The sequence below is a fragment of the Saccostrea cucullata genome, unplaced genomic scaffold (assembly GCF_032062105.1).
Source record: "Saccostrea cucullata isolate Sc308-1 unplaced genomic scaffold, CSIRO_AGI_Scuc_v1 ctg330, whole genome shotgun sequence".
NCBI lineage: Eukaryota > Metazoa > Mollusca > Bivalvia > Ostreida > Ostreidae > Saccostrea > Saccostrea cuccullata.
The window spans coordinates 310199-332724 of NW_026935947.1; the positions used below are offsets into that span (position 1 = coordinate 310199).

General features: G+C 34.8%; 1 protein-coding gene across 1 annotated transcript; it reads right to left on the bottom strand.

The window, feature by feature from the left end:
* Positions 1-1961: 1961 nt before the first annotated feature.
* Positions 1962-20122, bottom strand: LOC134244330 (cytospin-A-like). The gene is made up of 8 exons (XM_062726603.1): positions 20040-20122; positions 15100-15174; positions 5313-7453; positions 4377-5071; positions 3942-4065; positions 3694-3810; positions 3247-3309; positions 1962-2987 (listed from the first exon to the last, which is right to left on the bottom strand). Exons 3-8 carry the CDS (start codon positions 7404-7406, stop codon positions 2874-2876), a joined length of 3207 nt encoding a protein of 1068 aa, XP_062582587.1. The 5' UTR covers positions 7407-7453; positions 15100-15174; positions 20040-20122; the 3' UTR covers positions 1962-2873.
* Positions 20123-22526: the final 2404 nt, after the last annotated feature.

Genomic DNA, 22526 nt, shown 5'->3' on the forward strand with positions numbered 1-22526 from the left:
CACCACTTAGAATGTTTCAGTAAAAAAGGGGGAAAAAAGGTATTTCTTGAATACACCTTTCACAACTGCAATTTGACCATTTAATTTTCATTAGCCATACAGTGCCCATATTCAACCTACAAAGCAACATCGAATACACAGACAATATTTAAAAATTCACTTCGAATAATTGATACATTTACATCTAAAACTAATTACATTGCTGTACTCAAGTTAAAAAAAAAATAATAACTGAGGTGAGTAACCAAACAAACCAAAAAAAATTACAACCAATGTCACTGATACCAAAATGTTATAAAAAGAAAATCAAACATTAAAGTTGGATACAGTTGACTTTAGTACAAACCACCTTGCAGTTTTGGTCCTTGACACTCACCGACACATCTAGAAGAGTATATATATTGATTGTATGAGCTATTAAAGCCAGTATATTAAAGATTAATACTGATCAACTTGGTGCTATAAACGTTACAAAATCTTTTTTTTTTTGGATTAGCAAATTGACAATCTGCAGAAGATGCCACATTTACACTCGAAACCTGGATTTCAACAGGTCAGTATTTACATTTCTACAAATATTGAAGTAGTAGTCCTTTAAAATTCTACTTGTTTTCAATAATACTTGTAAATAATAAAACGGGTAATACTGAATATACATGTTTTGAGATTTACAACTAATAGACTGGGACTAAATATGAAGTGATTGCTAATGGAAGCTTTCCTATGAACAAAATATTAAATTACCTGGTAATATATCATAAATTAATATGGGCACCATTGTTAGCCATTTGTCATTCAATATGTGTGATCAAATTAAACTGAACTTTGACTATTGAACAAAAAAAAAAACAACAAACAAACACACAACTTAGTCCTGCATCTGGGAAAAAAATCTCAAATTATCTTCCTTTACAATGCCTAGGTTAAGTACAAACTGTTTATAACCTTTTCTTATAGCAGCACACATGAACAAATTTGCTTTGGAAAAAAAAAATTCCTTACTTTGACACAAATGTAACCACTGTGTTTTGGAAGTCATGAATTTTAAAGTCCGACTGAACTTCTCGGTTTTTTAGCGACACTGTTAATATATTACACTTTCAACACCCTTAATATTTTTATAACTTCCTGACAATCGCTTTACAAACTAAACAGACTACACATTTTTTTAAGCACAGTATATCATGAGCTATCAGACTACATCAAGATTGTCCATATCAAACTGTCATACATGAAATATTATCAGTGTTATACAGTTTAGTTCAATTTCTCTTAATACTTACATACCTAAAATATTATTGACATGCCAAAGTAAATTGGAAGCCTCAACTATGTTTTCATATTTAAAGCTCAACATCTCTTAATTTCTCATACATGTACAGTGGACCTTCAGATATCTGGACGCCAGATATCCAGATGCTTCAGTATCTGGATGATTTTTCATCGGAACGGAATTTTTTAACGTCATTTGTCTTGTTTTACGGGTGATTCAGGTATGCGGACTACTTCACATATCCGGACAAATTGACTAGGAACCAAAGCGTCCAAATAAATGAGGCTCCACTGTATATTTAAAAGTTATATCTAAACATTTTATAATGTACTTAATAAGTTCAGGATATCTCTCTTTTAACAGAGTTTGCTATCTTGAGCTGCATTTGTAAATAAATGTACTACATAATTTAACATTCATGTTTCATACATGTTTTAAATGTCAAAAAATAAACAACATCAAAAGCAAATGCTTCTCCTTCTCAAAAAAGCATTCATTTCCTCATTAAAGCACAACATTCAGCCTTTACGTGGCACACTGGATGGAATTAATTAGCTTAATTATTGTACACATACATATATAGTACATGTACTGTAGAGTATCATTTGTATCATATATCTTTGAAACATTAACCCAACTTTTATCATAACCACCCCCAGAACCCCACTCCACCCCCTCCCCTCCCCCAGATCTGTAATAAATCTAAATTTATATCCTAATTTCAAACTAGTAACTTAACCCCCACACAAGATCTGTAATGAATCTAAACTTGTATCCTCATTTCAAACTAGTAACTTAATCTGTATGTGTTTAAAGAGTTGAATGCTTCCTCAAAAAATACATGTACAATGTTAAGAAAGTTTTGTTTTATTCTATTTCTCGCTTTCCTTCATATTCTTTCTTTCCGCTTTGCTACATATTCTTCCTTTCCGCAGGAAAAGCGATTATACGGAGCAGGAAATAATTACAAATCTCACACTTCATAAAATTTGCAGTTTTTCAAAAAATACATTAAATGGAAGACAACATTAAATCACAGGGGTAAAATACTTCATATCTTCAAACACATTTGAAGATAACTACAGTATCTAAATCCTAAAGCAAGGCTCAGGCAGTAATTGAGTAGGAAATGAGCATACATGTTATGAAAAAGGAATAAACTTAACAAAAAGAAATTTCAGCTGGTTGTTCAATCTCAACAAATACTTGAGACAGTTAAGAAAAAAAAAAACAACTTAACAATTAAATCCAGTCACAAGATTGGTCCCAGTAAAATAAGAAGAAACAATATTATGCAAGTATAAATCTCAAGAATGATCACTGTGGAAAGGTAAAAATGTGGAATGAGTTCAGAAAAAAAAGAGTTAAGAAAAAGATAAAGGTAAACCAGAAGTCTGACATTTTAGTGAATTATAAAATAAATATTCGCAGTTTTAACAATAAAGCACACAGAATGGATTTTACAACAGTTTTAAAACAACACTCTTTTGTTAAAGTCCTTTGTGGATTCCTATCTATATAGCATGTCGAGATCCTCATTTTGTGTGAGTTCTGGTGTTATGTCTGTGTTACAAGCATATTCTGACATTATGACCCAGTCCTACGTGTTTTCTGATGTTTTTGCGTCGTGTTCGAAGTGTTTGTAGATGGAGGTCACGTAAGCCATAACGGCCTGCCAGTCAGGACGCTCCATGGCTACCATGTCTCCAATGTTCTGTAAAAGAGTCAATATGAAAGAAAACGTACACAAATGTATTTATCATAAATATCCACCACAGATGATACCAAGTCACCTTTTAATGTTTTATCATATTTAATAATCAAAGTTTCACAATTGATTGTTCAGAATCATACAGATTTATTTCAGCATTACAGTGTTATATCAGATGCAGAGCTGTATCATGTGTTAATGTTATGATATTGTGAGTTTCATCTAAGATACCCGAGCCTCATTAAAACTTTTTACAACATACCAATATAGATGAGGAGATACCAACTCCCTCTGCAGCCTCAAAGGCAAGGGTAAAGTTCCTTCTCTGGAAAGTAAATAAATATATACAGTACTATATTTATATGATTTTAGAATTCCAGTTCTCCAAAATAAATTTTGAAGAGAAACTGTAATCAAGCTCTGGAAACTGAACAACTCCTAGTTATGACCTTGTTTAACTTTTACACTTTTTTCACCTACAATCACTGAAACTGACCTTGATCTTTCAGAAAAGAAAACCTTGAGTCAAAAATTTTAAAGTGAAGTACATATAAACCTAACATGTTCATCTATTAGAAGGTTATGCATCAGACACAAGTTTAAACATTTTCATTTTTCACTCCAGACTCAAGCAAGGACTGAATCCTTATCTAGATTAAATATTTCAGTGGAGATACAGTTTACAAAAAATGTCAATAAGTTTAAATACCTTGTCCTCAGTGTTCAGCTCTGCAAATGGAATTTTGTCTGGCAGGTAGCTGTGGAGAAGTGCACAAAAAGCCAGACCGTCATTCCAGCTGCTACTAAAGTTGGTAATGTCTACATTCTGTCACAAAAAAAAGAGGAAAATTATGAAAATTATCATATAATTAAGCTTCAATGAACCTTATATTTATTGTGAGGGCATATTACTATAAAACAAAAAACTTCTGCAATTTCCTGCACTTCTAAACTTACACTGTATTTGACAGTCTTCTGCTGACACCACTTCAGCAGGGCATTGCGTTTAGATCCGCCCATCTGTTTTGCTAAGACAGCCAAAGGATCCTTTGTGCCTGAATCCTTTCTCTCAGGTTCCATACTGGGAAAAAGGAAATTAGAAAATGTTAAACAAGATTCAATAACATTTTTTTTTCTTACTGAACAAATGCTGAACAAAACATTTATGGAAATAACAAAGAAACAAGGATATATTTGTTTGCACATTGCTAGGTTCCAATACATGTATTAGGATTTCAAATGATTTGCAAGTACTAAATCAAAATGCTATTCTCATCATCAGATTTTTAAAAATCTGAATGAAAAATGTTATTAATCAGAAGAAAAAAAATTGAGAATACAAATTCTATACTTTATTAAAAAGACAGTCATTTTACATTTTTAACCCCCTACCTTACACCACTGCTCCTCCTTTGTGAATTCCTGGACAATATGGAGGTCAGGGAAGGAGAAGAATCATTCTTAACAACAGGGGGTGCAGATTTCGGGGAGGAATCTATCGGAGATCGGGGCGGGTCAAAACTCAGAGACCCCACTGAATGTCTGAGGGGTGAGGGTTTCTCCACCTGTTTCCTCAGCACTGACCGCAGGGCCACCTCGGGGGAAGCTGAGGAGGAAAACACGGATGGATTTTCGGAGATGGGGGAACTTGGGGATTTCACAATGTTATGCAGACAGGGGATGCCCTGCACAGTTTCATCCATGGAACAGTCAGAATTTCTCCTGGAATTGCATGTACTGGAATGAATTGAGGAGCAACCACTTTTAACTTGTTCCTCTATGGAGCGTATTAAGGATTTCACTGATTGGCTTTGTGTCTTAGGGTCAGTGCGTTTGTCTCTCAAGTTAGCTAACTCCCTTCCTACTGAATTTAACATCTTGCCCTTGAGTTCTGCAGAGGATAATATGGATTTCGGAGTTCCGTCTGTACTTCTGTGGAGTTTCAGCCTGTCAACTTCTTCCAGTAACTTTTTGTTTTCGTCCGTCAGCACGCGACATTTTTCTCTGTATGTAGAATTTTCCTGCTGAACCTTTTCCATGTCTTCCTGTGTTTCTGCTCTGAAGTTATTCGCCACTAGAACTGCCACCTGCAAATACAGTTCAAGTTAAGATAAAATCAAATCAATCACACTCAACCTCACAATTCTTATTGTAAAACTTTGCACACATATTATTGCCCTACCCTACCTCTTGGAAGAGGGGAAACTGCCAGTTAACCTTTGAAGCCAATTAAAAGTTCCAAAAGATAATTTAAAAGATTTACAAGCTTTTTCAACTAATGGTAAAAGCATTATCTGTTCTTCATTATCACATACAAAATCTCCTCACCTGTAGATCTCTCTGGAACTGCGTCCACTCCTCTGACTCTTCAGTATGACGACTCTTCAGCTCCATGATCTCCACCTCCAGCGTGGCCTTCTCCTGCTGTAGGGAGTGATTCTTCTCCTTAGCCTCGCTCAACTGAGTCAGTAACTCGTTCTTCTCCTCCTTATATTTATTGCAGTCGTGCTTGAGCTGCTCTATGTGCTCACGTATATTGCTGAGCTCTGACGAGCTGTCCGTTTTGCCTTTCTCTAGTTTTTCCAGCTGGTACTTCAGATCCTGGATTTCAGTCTTGGCATTGTTCTTGCACACTTTCAGTTCCTCTTCCTTGGCAGTGAGCGATTCCTTCCCTCTACCCAGCTCACACTGAGCATGCTGGAGGCTCTCCTTCATGTCTGCTAACTTGCTCTCCAACTTGTCTTTCTCCTGCCTTGTGTTGTGAAGAAGTTCCTCCAATTCAGAATGACTGTCTGCTGCTTTGCAATATTGCTCCAATTCCTGCACTTTTGATTTTTCATTTTCTAACAAGGTTTTCAAATGGTCCATTTCGATTTTTTCATTGTCAATGGTTTTCTTTTGATCAGATATAGTTTTCTCACAGATTTCTTTCTCCGACTTTAGCGAGTTCAATTTATCTTCCATTAATTGCAACTTGTCTTTATTTGTATCGCACAACTCACCCAACTCCCTACACTCGTTCTCCCTAGCATTCAAAATGTTCACAAGCTCTGTCTGCTTACATAAGAATTCCTCTCGTTCATCCTGAGCACCCTTTAACAGTTCCAGCAATTGTTGCTCCCTTTCTGATCGCTCCGGAAAATTCCCACTGATAAGAAGAGATTTCAACTGTTCAATCTGTACTCGACAGTGTTCCAATTTTTCGGTTTGAGTACACAAGGATTCTAAAAGCACATACTTTTGGTCAAGAAGTTTTTCATTTTCTGCATTCAGTTCATTAACACTTTGCTGAAGATCTCCCAGCTCCTGCAAGGTTGCCTGTAGTTCCTCGTTTGTACTGTAATGAGTCTCTTCCATCTGCAGAATGCGCTCTGTTAGACATGCTACGGAAATCTCACTTAGAGCGTCACTGCTCTTGTTGCTTCCCTTTTCCCATTGGCTGTTTTCCAGAGAGAACTCCTGGTCCGCCAGGGACAGAATGGGTTCGGAGGCTGCCGTGGAAGCCGGTCTGTCGGTCCCCTCCCCCTTACAACTGATGGATCGCCCCCCTCGGGCTTCATCTGTGTCCAGACTATCACAGCTCTTACTTTTTGGAAAGCTACTTTCACTCGATTCCATGTTTTTCTTGGCATTCTTTTCTTGTAAAATGGACAGTTTTTCAGTGTCTGTGATTTGTTCCACTGGATAACCTAATTCTTGTAACTGTTCCCGCAGAAGTATATTCTCTTTCCTTAGGAATTCAAGTTCATCTTTGATATCATGTGTCGGTATTTGCTCCTTCAGACGTTTGGTTTCATACCTGTATTTCTCTATTTCAGCTTTCCTATTTTCTGCAACTTGTATCAATTCTGAAATTCGCGATTCTTTTTCTTTCTTGTCTTTCTCAAAGTTAGCCAATAATTCGGCATTGTAAGCCATGACGTCTGCAGGAGCAGACGTTCTTTTTCTAGAAGACTTATCCTTACTCACATTGTGAGAACTATGTGCCCGTTTCATGGCCGAACTTTTCGCACTTGTGCTTCTTGGCGTCAATGCCCCTGTCTTGTCCAACTGTTGCGTGCTGGAAGCTTTCCGAATTGTTGACATCCCTCCAGATTTCACTGGTTTTGGTTTCAGGAAAACATTGTCTTTTCCTTTCGTCACCAAGTTTTCCTTATTGCTTGAGCCTCCCTTTGTAATTCCTAAACTAGACTTGGGCCGATGTGGAGGATCAGCTAGGGTGGCCAACTTCTTTTTCTGATGACTGGACAGATTTTCATGGCTTTTGCTCAGGTAAGTCTTTCCCAAAGGTGAAGCCGCAGGTTTAGGCACCAGCGTTCCTTTCTGATGGGAACTGAGACTGGAATTTTCCGACTTCGACTCCTTCATGTGGAAGGCCGTCACCGCCTTGATGGGTGTGGAGGTCCGTTCCTGCCTCTTCATCTTCTCATGGTAGAAAACGTATCCCTGGGCCTCATCCACCGAGTTTCCTACAGACACAAAATGTTGACAGTTATAAATCACAACATGGTCGCACTCCATCATGTTTATAATCCTTAGAAACACTAAGGAAAACCTCAACAATCTTTCAAATATATACAAGTACCAGCACGGGCGAGATTATCCCCACTTAAACAAATGCTTCACAAATTCAGAAAAACGTAAGTCCATCATAATTTGAAATTATTACTCAGAAATTCAGCATGCGCTTCACATAATATCCCTTGTTCTAGCGAGTACATTTAACACCGAGAGTCAGTGTGGGTTGTAATGTGTTATATCTTCCAACATGAACAAAGTACTTGTTATAATATAGTACATATATAAACCTTGTGACTCAGCAGCTAGCCACCACAAAACCTTGCATATATCCGTACACAAGTTTAAGAACTTCATACAAACAGAAACAAACTGCTACAGTACTACAATAAATCAGTCATGTGAGCTGTGTATTCAACTATTTGAACTTTATTTATAAAAACTTCCCTAAAATGATAATGTTGGCAAATACGAGAGTCCCATTGATTGCACTTCACAATAATTTATGACATTTTTTCTGAAAATTAGTTTTATGATATATGTACTACATGTAAATCAATTAAACCTGCAGTGCTATTTAAATTATGTACGTATGATCATGGTGATATTAAGTGTTGTTTAAATCTCGTAAAAACTTTCTTCCCTTTTGAAACACAGGTAGCCGAAAACAAACTTATTTCACCTGTTATCATTTTCTCCTTAAATTATAATTCTACATTTTACTAGCAGTTACTGACACTGCCTATTTTAAAATATACTGTAACTGATCTTTATCCTTTTTCATATTGAATATTCACTCTGAATTTCCCTTTATTCTCAAACCGAGCCCTTTCTTCCTGTGTCATAGTCCACAAAGTTAAAATAGGAAGTATTTCAACTAACAAAAGCTTTCATATTAACCCTTAATTACCTTTATACACCTAGTGATTAAAACAAATATACATAAATTTTTGAAAAGCATGCTATCTTTTTATGCTATTTACTACATTAAATTTCAGCCTCATGTTGAAATTTAGTTGCATTTTTCTTGCATGTCAATCAGGATTTAACCAACTCATAAATGTCATAAAACCCGATCTGCTATACACAGATGAAGTTTTTTCTACTTCAAGATTAGACTGTCAATTTATTTTGCCTTATTATATTTACCCAGCATGATATCATGTTGTGAATTATAAACATAAGTGCTTTTCTTATTTACCTTTGTCAATATAATCATGTTTATGTAAGTGACTTTTGCCGAACTATGACGTCACAGTACTATGACGTCATAGACGTTACTATAACGTTATGTTATATACTTGTTGAGTTTCAAATAAACCACTATACGGTTCAGATGTGTTTTCTGTGAGTGCTACAATCTTGACATTGGTGCCGTGACCAGGATGAGGAGAGATGACTTCTAAGCTGAAGGCAGTAAGAGCAGGACAGAGAAGTGCTGTAACCAGACTTCTAAAAAGACTGGATGAAGAAAATGAAGATGCAGAGGAAATTGAGGCAATTTTGGAGACATTAAGGGACAAACAGGAAATTCTTAGAGATCTGGATGAGAAAATTCTAACAGAAACAGCAGAGGAGGATATTGAGAGAGAAATACTTGATTCAGATGAGTATAATTTCAATCTTAATTCTAAAATGAGAAAATTTAAGAAACATCTGATAGTTCATCGTTCAAATTTGAATCCATCAGCCAACATTTATTCAAACCAGAATGACAATTCACAAATTGAAGAAAACAGTCAATCAAGAAACAATTTGAGTGAAAATTCAAGAACTCCTCAGTCCCTTACAAGCTTTCATTCAAATCCAAACAGTGGTAACTTTCACAAACTACCAAAATTAAACTTACCCATTTTTGAGGGAAATGTGTTGGAGTGGCAGTCATTCTGGGATTCGTTCGATTCGGCTATTCATAGCAACAACACGTTGACAGAAGTTCAAAAGTTTAATTACTTAAAGTCTTTAGTAGCAGACGAGGCATCGAATACCATTTCAGGATTTGCACTCACACATGCAAACTACAACAGAGCAATTGAGCTTCTACATGAAAGGTTTGGGCAAAAACATAAGATAACTCAGTCTTACATGCAAGCACTCTTGGACCTACCCACTCCCAAGAATAATCTCACAAGCCTGCGTCATTTTCATGACCAAGTGGAGACATATGTCAGAGGTTTAGAATCCTACGGACAAGCTGAAGATACATATGGTTCGCTTCTAGTACCTGTGATTCTTAACAAATTACCTTGTGAATTACGCAAAAATTTGGCACGCGAGCATGGATCTACCGACTGGTTACTAGGTGACTTGAGAAAGGCTCTATACAAGGAACTTGACATACTAGAAGCAGGAACTCATATGGACACAACAGAAGACCGTGTTACAGCTATTTTCTACATGCACTCAGAATCCAGTGATGAGCAATCACAACGGAACTACAGTCCTCGGAATCATCGAGTATGTTGTGCATTTTGCAGGGAGTCACATCATACAAGTAGCTGTACAAGATACACAAAACACAATGACCGGATGAAAATTGTCAGACGAGACAAACTGTGCTTTAATTGTTTAGGGAGACATCGTGTTACAGACTGTCAATCCAAATCCAATTGCAAAATCTGCAAAAAACGTCATCACACAAGTTTGTGCACTGCTCATAATGCAGTCAAAACCAATACGAGGAATACCCATGGATCACAAGCAAAGGCTGAACTGGATGCAAAGACCAGGGAAATCAAGAATCTACAGGATGAAATCAAGAACTATAAAAGTGTCATTGCTACATTAGAACAGCAGATAACAGCACAGAGGATTTTGACTGAGAAAACCATGAAGGATGTAAACATTTTACATACCCAGTTTGCAAAGCTTCAGGCCAAATTTCATGCACAGTCAATTGCTACAAAGCAAATGACAAATGAGAATCAAGCTGAAGAGTTGAAGAAAAAAGAAGTTGAAGTTAATACGCTCACACAGGGGATACAACGACTCAAATCATCAAGAGAGACACCTGGTAGGAAACTTCAGCAAGTGGGCGGAAATATTCATTCAGATGTACAACAGCAGAGAGAAACTCCAAGAGATCAAATTACTGGTTTGAAGATGGAATCAGAGATATCCAAGAAACTAGATAACGTTCATAAGAATAACCTAGAACAGAGGTACAGAGAGGAGACCCAGGAAAAGATAAACATCATCAACCAACTGGAAAAGGAACGAATCCGCTACACCAAAGAGGCCAGCAATCCAACTCAGAATTACGCAGACTATAACAAAGTTCATGGCATGCAGATTGTTGACTTCAAGAGGATTTCCAAGGATGACACCAATATCAGGCAACAGGAGAAAACATTCAAAACTTTCAGAGATGTCGAGAGGACATACAGTCAGAACCTCATCGACTCACGGGATGAGATCGCAGAGATGAAGAGGAAGGTGAAGATTATGGATCATCATATTGATCAGCATAAGGAGCAAATTCAAGCCAAAGAGAATGCATTCATCAAGGAGTACTTCGGACATTAGAGTAAAGAGAAAGACGATTTCTTGTGAGACTTTGTTCATATACGTGATGGTACCAAACTCAAAGACATAGAGGAAATCCAAACTTAAATCTAACGGAGGAGCGTTACATTTCAAGTGACATTGCGAGTAACTTTTCGAGGATTTTTATTCATCTTTCATTCAAATTTCCTTTTATTTCTTGGTCCAAGGACTTACTCAATTCGTACTTTGGTGGGCCGGAGAATGTTGTGAAATATGGACACTTTGGTGGGCCGGAGAATGTTGTGAATTATAGACATAAGTGCTTTTCTTATTTACCTTTGTCAATATAATCATGTTTATGTAAGTGACTTTTGCCGAACTATGACGTCACAGTACTATGACGTCATAGACGTTACTATAACGTTATGTTATATACTTGTTGAGTTTCAAATAAACCACTATACGGTTCAGATGTGTTTTCTGTGAGTGCTACAATCTTGACATATCAAAATCCTACAGTGTCATTTTCACTATCGGAATCAGCTGTTATAAATTAGCGTACCTGTCATAACGTTTTTTACTCAGGTAAACAGCTATTATTTAGAACTATGGAGATGTTTTTATTTAATACATAGGTATTTCGGCATCTAAGATAAGGACAAATTCTCAATGGTCTGATGAAATATCCCTGCATAAGATAAATATCCAAGTTTCTATGCCTTAGAAGACAGACTGAACTGATCAAACTCTTGAATTATACCTTCCTATTTTTTGACAAACTATTTTCAGGAGTGTGCAAATAATTTAAAGATCACACTTCAATGACAGTAAATGTAAATGTTGTCAAAAAGAATTATCCTCAAAAACATTGTGCAATAAATCTGACACTTACAAACGTTATGGATGGTGATCTGAATCCTTCACCTATTTCCCTAGAATTTTTTACCCCACCAGGTTTTTCACTTTGCTACAATCCACTGTTGGAATATAATACCGAAAATTTTATTGGAAAACTACTTAATTTCTCTAGAAAACTATTGTTTTTGTTTTCCATCTCAAAGAAATTTCGATAACACTAAATGGAACATGCATCTTTTCTGACAAATTAAAAAACAAGAAACATTTGTTCTACCATAAACATGATTAATAAAGAAAACTGGTGTACTTCTGCAAAATCTGACGGGGGCCCTTGACCATAAAGATTTCAGAAATGTTTCATACTAGAATTCCTTCAGTACTGTCTCAGCTTGAGGATATTCAAGTAAAGTATCCATTCATCACTTCATTTTGACAATAACGACTACATCTAAACACCCACATTAAGAGGGTTCTTATCACGATTATATGTAGATTCAGTGCCATGGTAGATGGTAATTAAGACTTCCTTTACAAATATCTTTACACTGTGGATCTAATCTCCATCTCTGAGAGACCATGTACTCTTAATCTTATCACTGCAACATTATTTTGATGTGTACAACATGCATTTCTGCCTACAGATCGAGATGCATCTTGAGAGAGAGAGAGAGAGAGAGAGAGAGAGAGAGATTTTTAAAAAAAAACCTTAGTCCACTAAAAAGTCTGAATAAGACCCTACTTCATTATGTCAATATTGTTTAAATCTATTATCAAAGCATTGAAAGAATTAATCATTTTTAACACGGTCATCAAGTCCTTCAAAGTTAAAATTCTTCCTGCAAACTTTGAATCACACTCAAATCTTACAGAGAAATGTATTTGTTTAAAGTTCAAGCGAGAAGCCCTCTGATGTAATCGGTATGTAATTATTACATTTCTAATGTCACATAGGAAATGTTTGACCAACTGAATCACAGGTCACTTAAAACTCTGGACATGTAACTGATGATGAAAGACCGGTCAGAAATACACAAATGACCCTAATAACCTCAACTGGAAGGTCAAAATTACATCTCTCTTCATCACTGTCAATTACAGCTCAATCAGTATGATTCCTTCAATCGATCTCCTATGAGTAGTTGAATACAGACATATGTCTGAGTTCAGTATAAACTAGTGCTAATTGTAACGGGGACCGTTACAGATGTTCCCCAAACGCTCCCCAACTCCCTTTTGGTGCCATATTCCCTGTAATCTCTATAAGATACGAAATACTTTATGGAATTTAGACTTGATCAAGGTCTTCCCAGAAAAATACAAAATATATTTCAAAATAGGCATTGCACGCGTGTTCATGTGTGTAACGACCATATTATCTTGTCTACACTATCTCAAATTTTAATATACTTAATATCAAAGCATTTGATCCAAAAGTATAAAAAAAAATACACTCATGCGAGTGTATTTATAATTTTACTCATTTCACGTGCACGCACGCGCAAGCACATGCATAATGACTACACCTTCTTGTAGGAGTCCCTTATATTTATCTATGTTCTAAATCCAATCCTGTTTGGTTGAAAAACAAGGGAGTTGTAGCCGTTTGAAGTTTCAGCCAATCAGATTACAGCACACATGCATGCGCGTGATTTCATAAATTTTTATCTTAATCGTATTGAAGGATATCTAAATGAATGACTATATTTCAAAATTCGAAACATTTTGTCAAAAAACAAAGGAGATATAGCCATATAAAGTTTCAGCCAATCAGATTGCAGCACACGTACATGCGCGTGATTTCATGATTTTTCTCTAAATCATATTTTAGGATATCCTAATGCATGACTATGTTTTAAATTTCAAAGCATTTCGTCAAAAAACAAAGGAGATATAGCTATTTAAAGTTTCAGCCAATCACATTGCAGCACGCACGCATGCGCATGCTTTCATGAAAATTTTTATATATCATGCTGTAGATCTTCATAATGTACGACTATGTTCAAAATTTCAAAGGATTATGACAAGAAACAAGAAAGATATTGAGACTTTAGTTTCAGCCAATCAGAGCGAAGCGCACGTGCATGCGCGTGAGTTCTTGCTATTTTGACCATGCCATCTTGTCTATACTACTAATGTATCCTTATATTATGAGTTTCAAAAAAAATCATCAAAAAAATGAAAAGTTACAGCAATATCCATTATATTGGTCATTTTACGTGTTGCACGTGCGCGCTCTTGCAAGCACGTGCGCGCAAAATGACCTTCGTTCGGCAAATCTACATAACATGTCTACTGACCCTAAAAACATTTTACCTTAGTCGGATGTGTAGTTTACAAGATCACTCGTGGACAAAATTTTCCCAGGAATAATAATAATAATAATAATAAGAAACAGAGTAAAAACAATATGTTCCCCAACTTCGTTTGGGGAACATAATTAATGATGGCTACGCTTGAAATACTTCATATCGCACACAATCCTGACTTCATTTTACATGTACAATGAAATCCAATTACAAACCTTTACCTTAATACTTCTTCTGTAGAATGTTTAAAAATTGGAATTACTGCTCAAAATCACACCTACTTCTCAATAGCTGTACGTGTATCGGTACTCCTTTCCTCCATTAAACTGTATTATATATCAATTTCAATAACCTGATCAATTCTCTACTGAGATTTTACAATTAAATCTGCAATAAAATTCACTCCCCGTAAAGCAAACTGATAACATGTTACAAAATTGTTGCTATCCTATTTTCTTAAAATTCACAATGCAAGCTTTTCCCCTAATTTTATATTGATCTTTTTTTTTTAATCCAACTGCAATATTCTAATTCATTTTAATCACTACACTATCATTGGACAGATTTAAAAAAGCTAAATTAATTAATTGCTGGGTTATATTTCATCACCATGAAAAACATACAACTTCAAAAACCAGAGAAAATACTCGACACAAGAAAGGAGAGCCATTCAATCACCTGCTTCCAATTTCATTAACTCACCTAACTTTATTGAAAATCAATCCTTGTGTGCAAAAAGCAAACATGAAATTGCGGGATATGACAAAAGAAGCCTCATGCACAGAATGAATTGTCAAAAGGGGATGACGTAACATCCAATCGCTTCCAAGTCAGCCTTTTCTGATCAATTATTAACCTGCAACCTAGGAACCCCCCTAGGGCACATTTACTCCTAGATTAGATAACATGTCTACATGTCGTATTGTCACCACAATGTGAATACCTACATGGCAGCAATATACAAGGGTGTCAATTTCCTTGCTCCTAGATTTCAATCTCTGTTTCTTCTTTCACCTGGACATCTGCAAAAAAGAGGAATACACAATATTATCATTCATAATGTTCATATACTGACAATAAGCAACTTCTAATATTTTTTTCTATTAAAATTGATAAAAATTGTGGTGTTTATTATTTTATCTTACTATAATTTTCACATTTGCTATCATGGTGTTCATTAACTTCATTAAAACAGTTTAGATTAACCAAAACTACTCCATTTGAGGGGATCTTTTTATGTCCTATACAAACCAGCAGATGTACACCTGCTTCATGCCTTGCCTCAACAGGAAAACCCATGCATGGCATTAATGACTTACAAGCCTTTAATTTGTTAGATGTCTATCAGGAAAATTGCATCATTTCCAATTCAATCAAGTACAGACAAGTAATTACGGGAGAAAAAAGTCTACATTGGCCAAATTTAACATGCTTTTTTTCTTGTATTCTTTTTTATATTGAGATATATCATCCAAGATACTAAAGTTATCATGATATAATTGAGTAAACAAACATATGTAATTTAAATTATCTAAATCAATATAAAGTGAACAACTTTGTCTTTCCATAAATTTCACAATAATTTTGTCAGGAACTTGATGTATTTGCAAGTACAAATGTATATCAGTTTATTACAGGTGAACTTTTTTGACATTGAAATTCAAATAATTTTAATATTAACCCCCCCTTTCTTAAAAATCTTCATATTGTTGGTTATAGAGAAGGCATCTCACAAGAAAGGTAAAAAGAAAGTAAACAATCTAGTTTATGTTGATTTGATTCACTGAAAACATGATATAGAGAGGGGGATCCAACTTTCAATTTCCTCTGTCTTTCCTTTTATCATCTTTATATTCAAGTTAATAATATGTTTTACATGTTTTTATGATCATGTTAAACAAGTGAATTTGAGAGGTAGAGCATATCAGAAATGCTTCACGTTGCCAGACTTAATATAGAATATGGTGATGCATATAGGTAATCAAAGTACTCAGAAGTACAGAGAGCCGGGCTCATTTACAGAGTAGAATGGATTTCTTACATGAATCACGTTTATATTCTGATGAAAAAATAATTTTAAAACTAGAACTGTCCAATAGGGACAAATACCCCCCGCTGGTTTTTCAGAGAAGGTGCCAATTCGAAAATACTTTATGGATCTAGAGGTGTTCACTATTTACTTATAAAAATTTACAGTAAAATATAAGTGCTCATTATGTTTCTTAATGAGTGAAACAAAAGTGCAACCAAACGAAACATCAATACCTATACATTGTAATTCAATCGTAACATTTTTTTATTTCTGCATTAAAGAAATATATTGCAATTATGTGTCATGACACTCTGCAAACTAATTGCTGAAAAAAAAATCATTATACAAAATCAAATTAATCTTGATATATCAAATTCATTTTGAAAATAAAAAGCTGGTCATCCAGTAGGGCTGTCACGGTTCCAAAATTTTTCGGGTCGGGTCGGTTCTGATTTTTTGAGGTTCGGTTTCGGGTTTCTCGGGTCGGGTAGGTAATGGAAGAAAAGCTCATGATTTGTACTATTTTCAACAATAAAAAGAATATTCTCATTTAATCTTAGAAATTGCAACATTATAACTAGTTTAAAGTAGCCTCCTGACTAGACAACAACTGTACCAAATAATTTAAAACACCTTTCAGGGTTTCAGATTGAAATAAGTAACTACAGGACATCTGGCATATTTACCAGAAAAGTTATATGCCATTCTGTCCTAAACTTCCTAAAATTATAGGCCAATAGAAAAGTTAAACTAACTCAGATTTCTGTCAGACTTTTACAAAATAGTCATTTTATTACATAAAATATTCAAACTTGTATATTAATTTTCCTTTTAATAAGGTGGAAATATTATTTTGTTTCTTTTAAACAAAATTAATATATTGAAACAGAATGGGAATTGTTTTTTTTTAAATTCCATTCAATGGGTATTTAACTTATATTAGTCCCACCTTTCATTACATGTAAATGTATTTATTTCTTGGGATTACAATTTTTAAAAATAGTAATCCAAAAATTAGACTTGTATCTCTGATGATACTCAATGTATAATTACGTTTAAAGATTACCTAGACTATTTTTTTCCCTTAGTAAAACCTTGCAACATTGTCCGTTTCCTGCTATTAGTCCGACCCCATATTCAGTCATGGCGGTAAAAATAACAACATGGCATGGATTCCTTCGATGTTTTAAACATTCATCACTACTTAATGCTCCTTGCAGTTGGGTTTGGAAATAAAATTATAGAGTATTTTGTCAAGATCTAAAATGTCATTGGCTGATTGAATCGGCAGTTGCAGAAAGTAGAGAAAAACAATCGGATCTGAATGGAGGAAAAATTATACGACCGGCCTTTACATACAGAAGATAATCGGCCATTGTGTCTGTTCAATGTCAAACTTATAGGCCAACATGGCAGGTAAACTTTTATTGGCAAATGGCCGACGCCAATCTGAAACCCTGCCTTTTAATGACAATTTACTAACAAAACTCTCGTTTTTGACGCCATTTTATAGTAAAATCTACTCTATTATACAAATCGGAACCGAACCGAATTCCAGAAAAACGGAACCGTACCCGACCCGAATTAATTGTTCCGCGGTTCCGGGTCATTTCGGGTACCCGTGACAGCCCTATCATCCAGTAATGAAGTGCTTTGACAGACAATAAATTACAATTAAGAGAATAAGAGAAGAGAGATCTTTAATTCTTGTGCCTTATTCCCTGGAGATTTGATAACACACACACGCTTGATAAGAGATATGCCTTAACAACCTCCAACACCAAACTCATTAATTTATCTTTAACTGGATGCATGTCCAGCCATTATTCCCAAGAGACAAATGAATTTACATTATCTTCTATGTAATGTAAAAACTGTTTTAAACACTTGATGATGTTTCTTTTTTTTAGTTTTAATGAGTTGTTTTAAGCTGTACTAGTTCACATTTTTGTACAGATATTTTAGATTCTATCTCTCAAACCTTATAAATGAGCCCAAAATGAACAAGTCAATTTAAATAAAAAGTAAAACCTGTAAAATGCAGAAAAATAAACAAATAAAATTGAAAATTCCAGATGCACACCTTCATATGGTGAATAATAAGTGTGCAAATTTTCAGATAAATCCTTGCAATAGTTTGTGAGAAACGGTCTGCACAAGACCACAAAATAAAAATGAAAAAACACCTGTAAAATTCAAAATAATCATCCAATCAAGATGAAAATAGCAGGTGCACACTTTCATATGGTGAATAATATGTGTATAAATTTTCAGACAAATCCTTCCAATAGTTTTTGAGAAATCGTCCGGACAAAATCTCGTCTACAGACAGACAGACAGACGGACAGACAGACGGACATGGTGATTCCAATATACCCCCCCTAAACTTCGTTTGCGGGGGGTATAACTATCAATTTAAATGATAAGACACTGACAGTGAGTTTTTCAATCCTAATACCACGGTCCGCTTTTGTCAAAATCAGAATTAATCTGGTACCGCAGCTGAATGTAAACAAATAGGCCAGTCTGGTTCCCCTCTCCTGCTTTACCTCATATGTGTAGAGAACTACAGTAACACTGATTATCAAAAATCCTTACGCTAATGAACTATGTTCTTTGACTTATGAAGTTTTCAAAGTCATTACTACTAATGTTTATTTTATATAGATAAAACTTCGTTTTATTTTTGTTGCTTTATTTAGCGTTTGTATTATCTCAAAAGCAGTTGAGAGTAAGAACTATATTTTTGCACGTAACTTTAAAATGGCGACTATGGGGTTAACATCCTGCCTTGCACAGGATCACATAAGCCGGCAATTGCTCTTTGAGCAATAAGCCCGGCTAAAAATCAGACATTCAGGGCCTTATGTGCCAGCGTACACGAAAAAGATAGGTGAAGTAGATAGGGGATAGGTAAAAATCATTTCTTGACTAAATAATTCCTGTATATTCACAATATTCAAGATTATTATAGTCAATAAATAGTCCCAATATAATCTATACATTATATATTTTACATATGCAAACAGTTCATAATCCTACATGTTTAAACTGGATTTGAGGATACATAAGATGGAGGTTCAGTGCACATGAAGCTTTCCCTTCTATTAATATTGATATTTTTCTTGTGAATAACGAACCATATTCATCACTGAAAGAGTCCAAATATTGACTAAACTTGTCTACATACTATAGATATCATTACTACGAAAGTTACAGGATGAGCTATGCATGCTATTTAAGCACAGCACAACACTGTTATCAGTGTTTTCCTTTTATTTCAAAGTAAATGGTTAGAGATCAGTTGTAAAAGTCTAGGGTATGAGGTTTATGAAAAAATCTCTGTGGACCTTACAACAAATTGTTATTTCAAAGCGGCATTTTTGTCAATTGAAGCGGTCAATTTGGCCGGTTGCCGGTTCTTAGGGAAAACACTGTGATACTATGTAGTTTCTGAAAACTGAGTTAGGCATGTGAACTTTTTTTTTGATTTTTTATCCATGATTTACCAACCAGCTAATGATAAGGTTATTAGGTGCATTTCTTTAATGTTCAGTTTTCAAGAGATTAGATCTAAATAAATAACATTGGCAACAGTTTGAACCGACAGAAAATACTGTCCATAAACTATAAAGCCAACAGCCAGTTTCAAATTTCTACTTCTTGTTTTTACAATGAAATGACTTCGTAAAAGAAAATGTACAACATGCAACACTAGTCACTGACTGACAGATATTGAGATTTTCGAAACATGCACTGCAAAGTTTATATTGACAAATCACTTGTATGCAGCCTTTTCTCAACATCTATTTTTTGCTAATACACTAAAAACTATATAAATCGGTAAGATCTTACCATGCAAACAAATAGAAAAACGCATAACATCGGCTCTTCGCCTGTTTCCGAATTTGTCGACCAATTTTAAAAGAACTTCCGCTCTTCTGCTCAAAATACCATGCGCAGTCAACGCTTTGCAAATTTAAGAATCGGTTTGCCAAAACGAAATAAATCTTAAATAGCTCTGCATATAATTCTGTGGGATCGAATGTAGGATCCTATGCATTCTGAAAGTCGTGTTTCTTAAATAATATTCATAAAACAACTTTTGTAGCATTTCTTTGACAGAGAGCTATTTTTATTTTTTGGAATACGCATGCTAATATGAAGTCTCTATCTCCTATGGTTCAAAAGTTATGCCGAAAGTTCAAAAGAGCTACTTTTAGCATAAAGGTCACAGTCAAGGTCACAAGGTCATTTACATTGGTGTCATTTGAAAGAAATTAATTAGCGGAGTAGGCATATCAAATATGAAGTATCCATCTCTTATGGTTCAAAAGTTATGGCGAAAGTTCGAAAAAGCTATTTTTAGCATATAGGTCACAATCAAGGTCACAAGGTCATTGACCTTGGTGTCACTTGAAAGAGCTTAATTAGTGGAGTGTACAAATTAAATATGAAGTCTCATGGTTCATATGTTATGGCGAAGGTTAAAGTTGACAAAAAACAAACAGACAAACTGATAAACAGACAGGACAAACACAATGTACGCCCCGGATCTATCGATCCAGGCGCATAAAAAGCAACTCGTTATGACACAAAAATAGCGAATTGTATTTTTTTTTTTACTGATATTAAAAATTTGCATATGTAATATATGATTCGTCATCGACATACTAACGATACGGTACTGTGAAAAATAATTTTGAAAAATATTACAAAATGAATGATTAATCATAATTAAAAGAAAAATATATGGAAGGCTCAAACATTTAGCTGGGTAGACGAGTGGATGTTGATGCTCGTTATAGCCTGGATTTAAAATATACAGTATATAACATAGCTTAATTGGTGGGGGAGATGGAACACTGTTGTTATATCTTATAGTTGTGTCAGTACAACAGACACTGTCACAAACTCTGATGATTGTAATTTTTGTGAAATAAAAAAAATCCATCGTAGCAAAGAAAACGAATTATTAATGAGTACAGCTATGCGTAATGTAGGACATCACTGAAAGAAATACCTAGTTAATTCAACTATAGTTTAATCATTCCGTTTACTAGCTAAGACAGTGAGTATAGAGTTAGGAAGTCATATAGATACCTAGTGAAAGTTACTTTAAAATTCTAGATTCACTTAAGTTTTCTAATTGTTAAATTTCGGAGTCATTTTATTTTTTCTTAATTTTCCATGTTTATAGATTTTCTTATTATGCTGTTCTAATTTATCTGGCGAAAATGTCGAGAGCCCTGTCAGAATACACGTACATACACTGAAAATATAACTAGTGAAAGTTACTCGGAAGACTAGTTAATTTACTGTCCATAAATCACTACCTTTTACTAGGTATTGAGTAGATTTACTAAATAACATTATTTAAACAATAAAATGCTTTCTTTGATTGTTATTACTGGAACTAACGGAAGCAGCTGTTGCAGAAAAAATACATAACCCGCGTAAGCGGGTTAATGTATTTTATGTATTTTTTTTTCGGCAATAGCTGCGACCCTTAATTCCAGTAATAACAAACAAAGAAAAACATTTTATTGTTTATATTTATATCTGTTTCAATAATCATTTAAAGTAGGATTAAAAAGATTAATTATTGTATTAATGATGCGAACGTCTTTATACGTTTCATTGATGGAACAGCCACTGATCAAGAAATCTGTACAGGCGACATGCCTACTGTAGTTCATGCAGTGATTAACGCAATGGGTTTTCTTAAGAAATAAAGGAGAAAATATTCAGTGGATGTAAATAATAATAAATCTAGAATTTATCAGTATAACTTTCACCAGGTTAGTAGGTATCTATACGACCCTCGCTCCACGTGACACCTACTACTCACTATCTTAGCTAGTAAACAGAATGATTACTAATCACGACGAACGCTTTACTAGGCATACTAGTAAAATTAACTAGGTAGTAAAATTAACTAGTTACTAAAATGCACTTTTCCAGAAAAAAACGAAACCTGTTTGAAAGATTTTTGACATATTAAAGGTAAATTTATACGAAAGCTCAATGAGCTCATTTTCGAAGGTTAATAAAAAATTTCGCGTTACAACGCAAAACTTTCGCGAATAAACGCGAAACTTTTGCGTTATATCGCGCAGTTATATGTATATCGTAATGTTACAAGTACTTAGAGACCTTTGGTGCTTGACCTTTGACAGATATGAAACATGAAGGCAGACGGGAACCTTTATGAATTCATAAATGAATTTTTCTCAGAAGATGTAAAGGAGAAATGACGCAAGATATATATTTGTATTCAAATTTTTGCATTTTATTTAAAATCCCTACTAATTAATAAAATGAATATTCCTTTAAAGATTT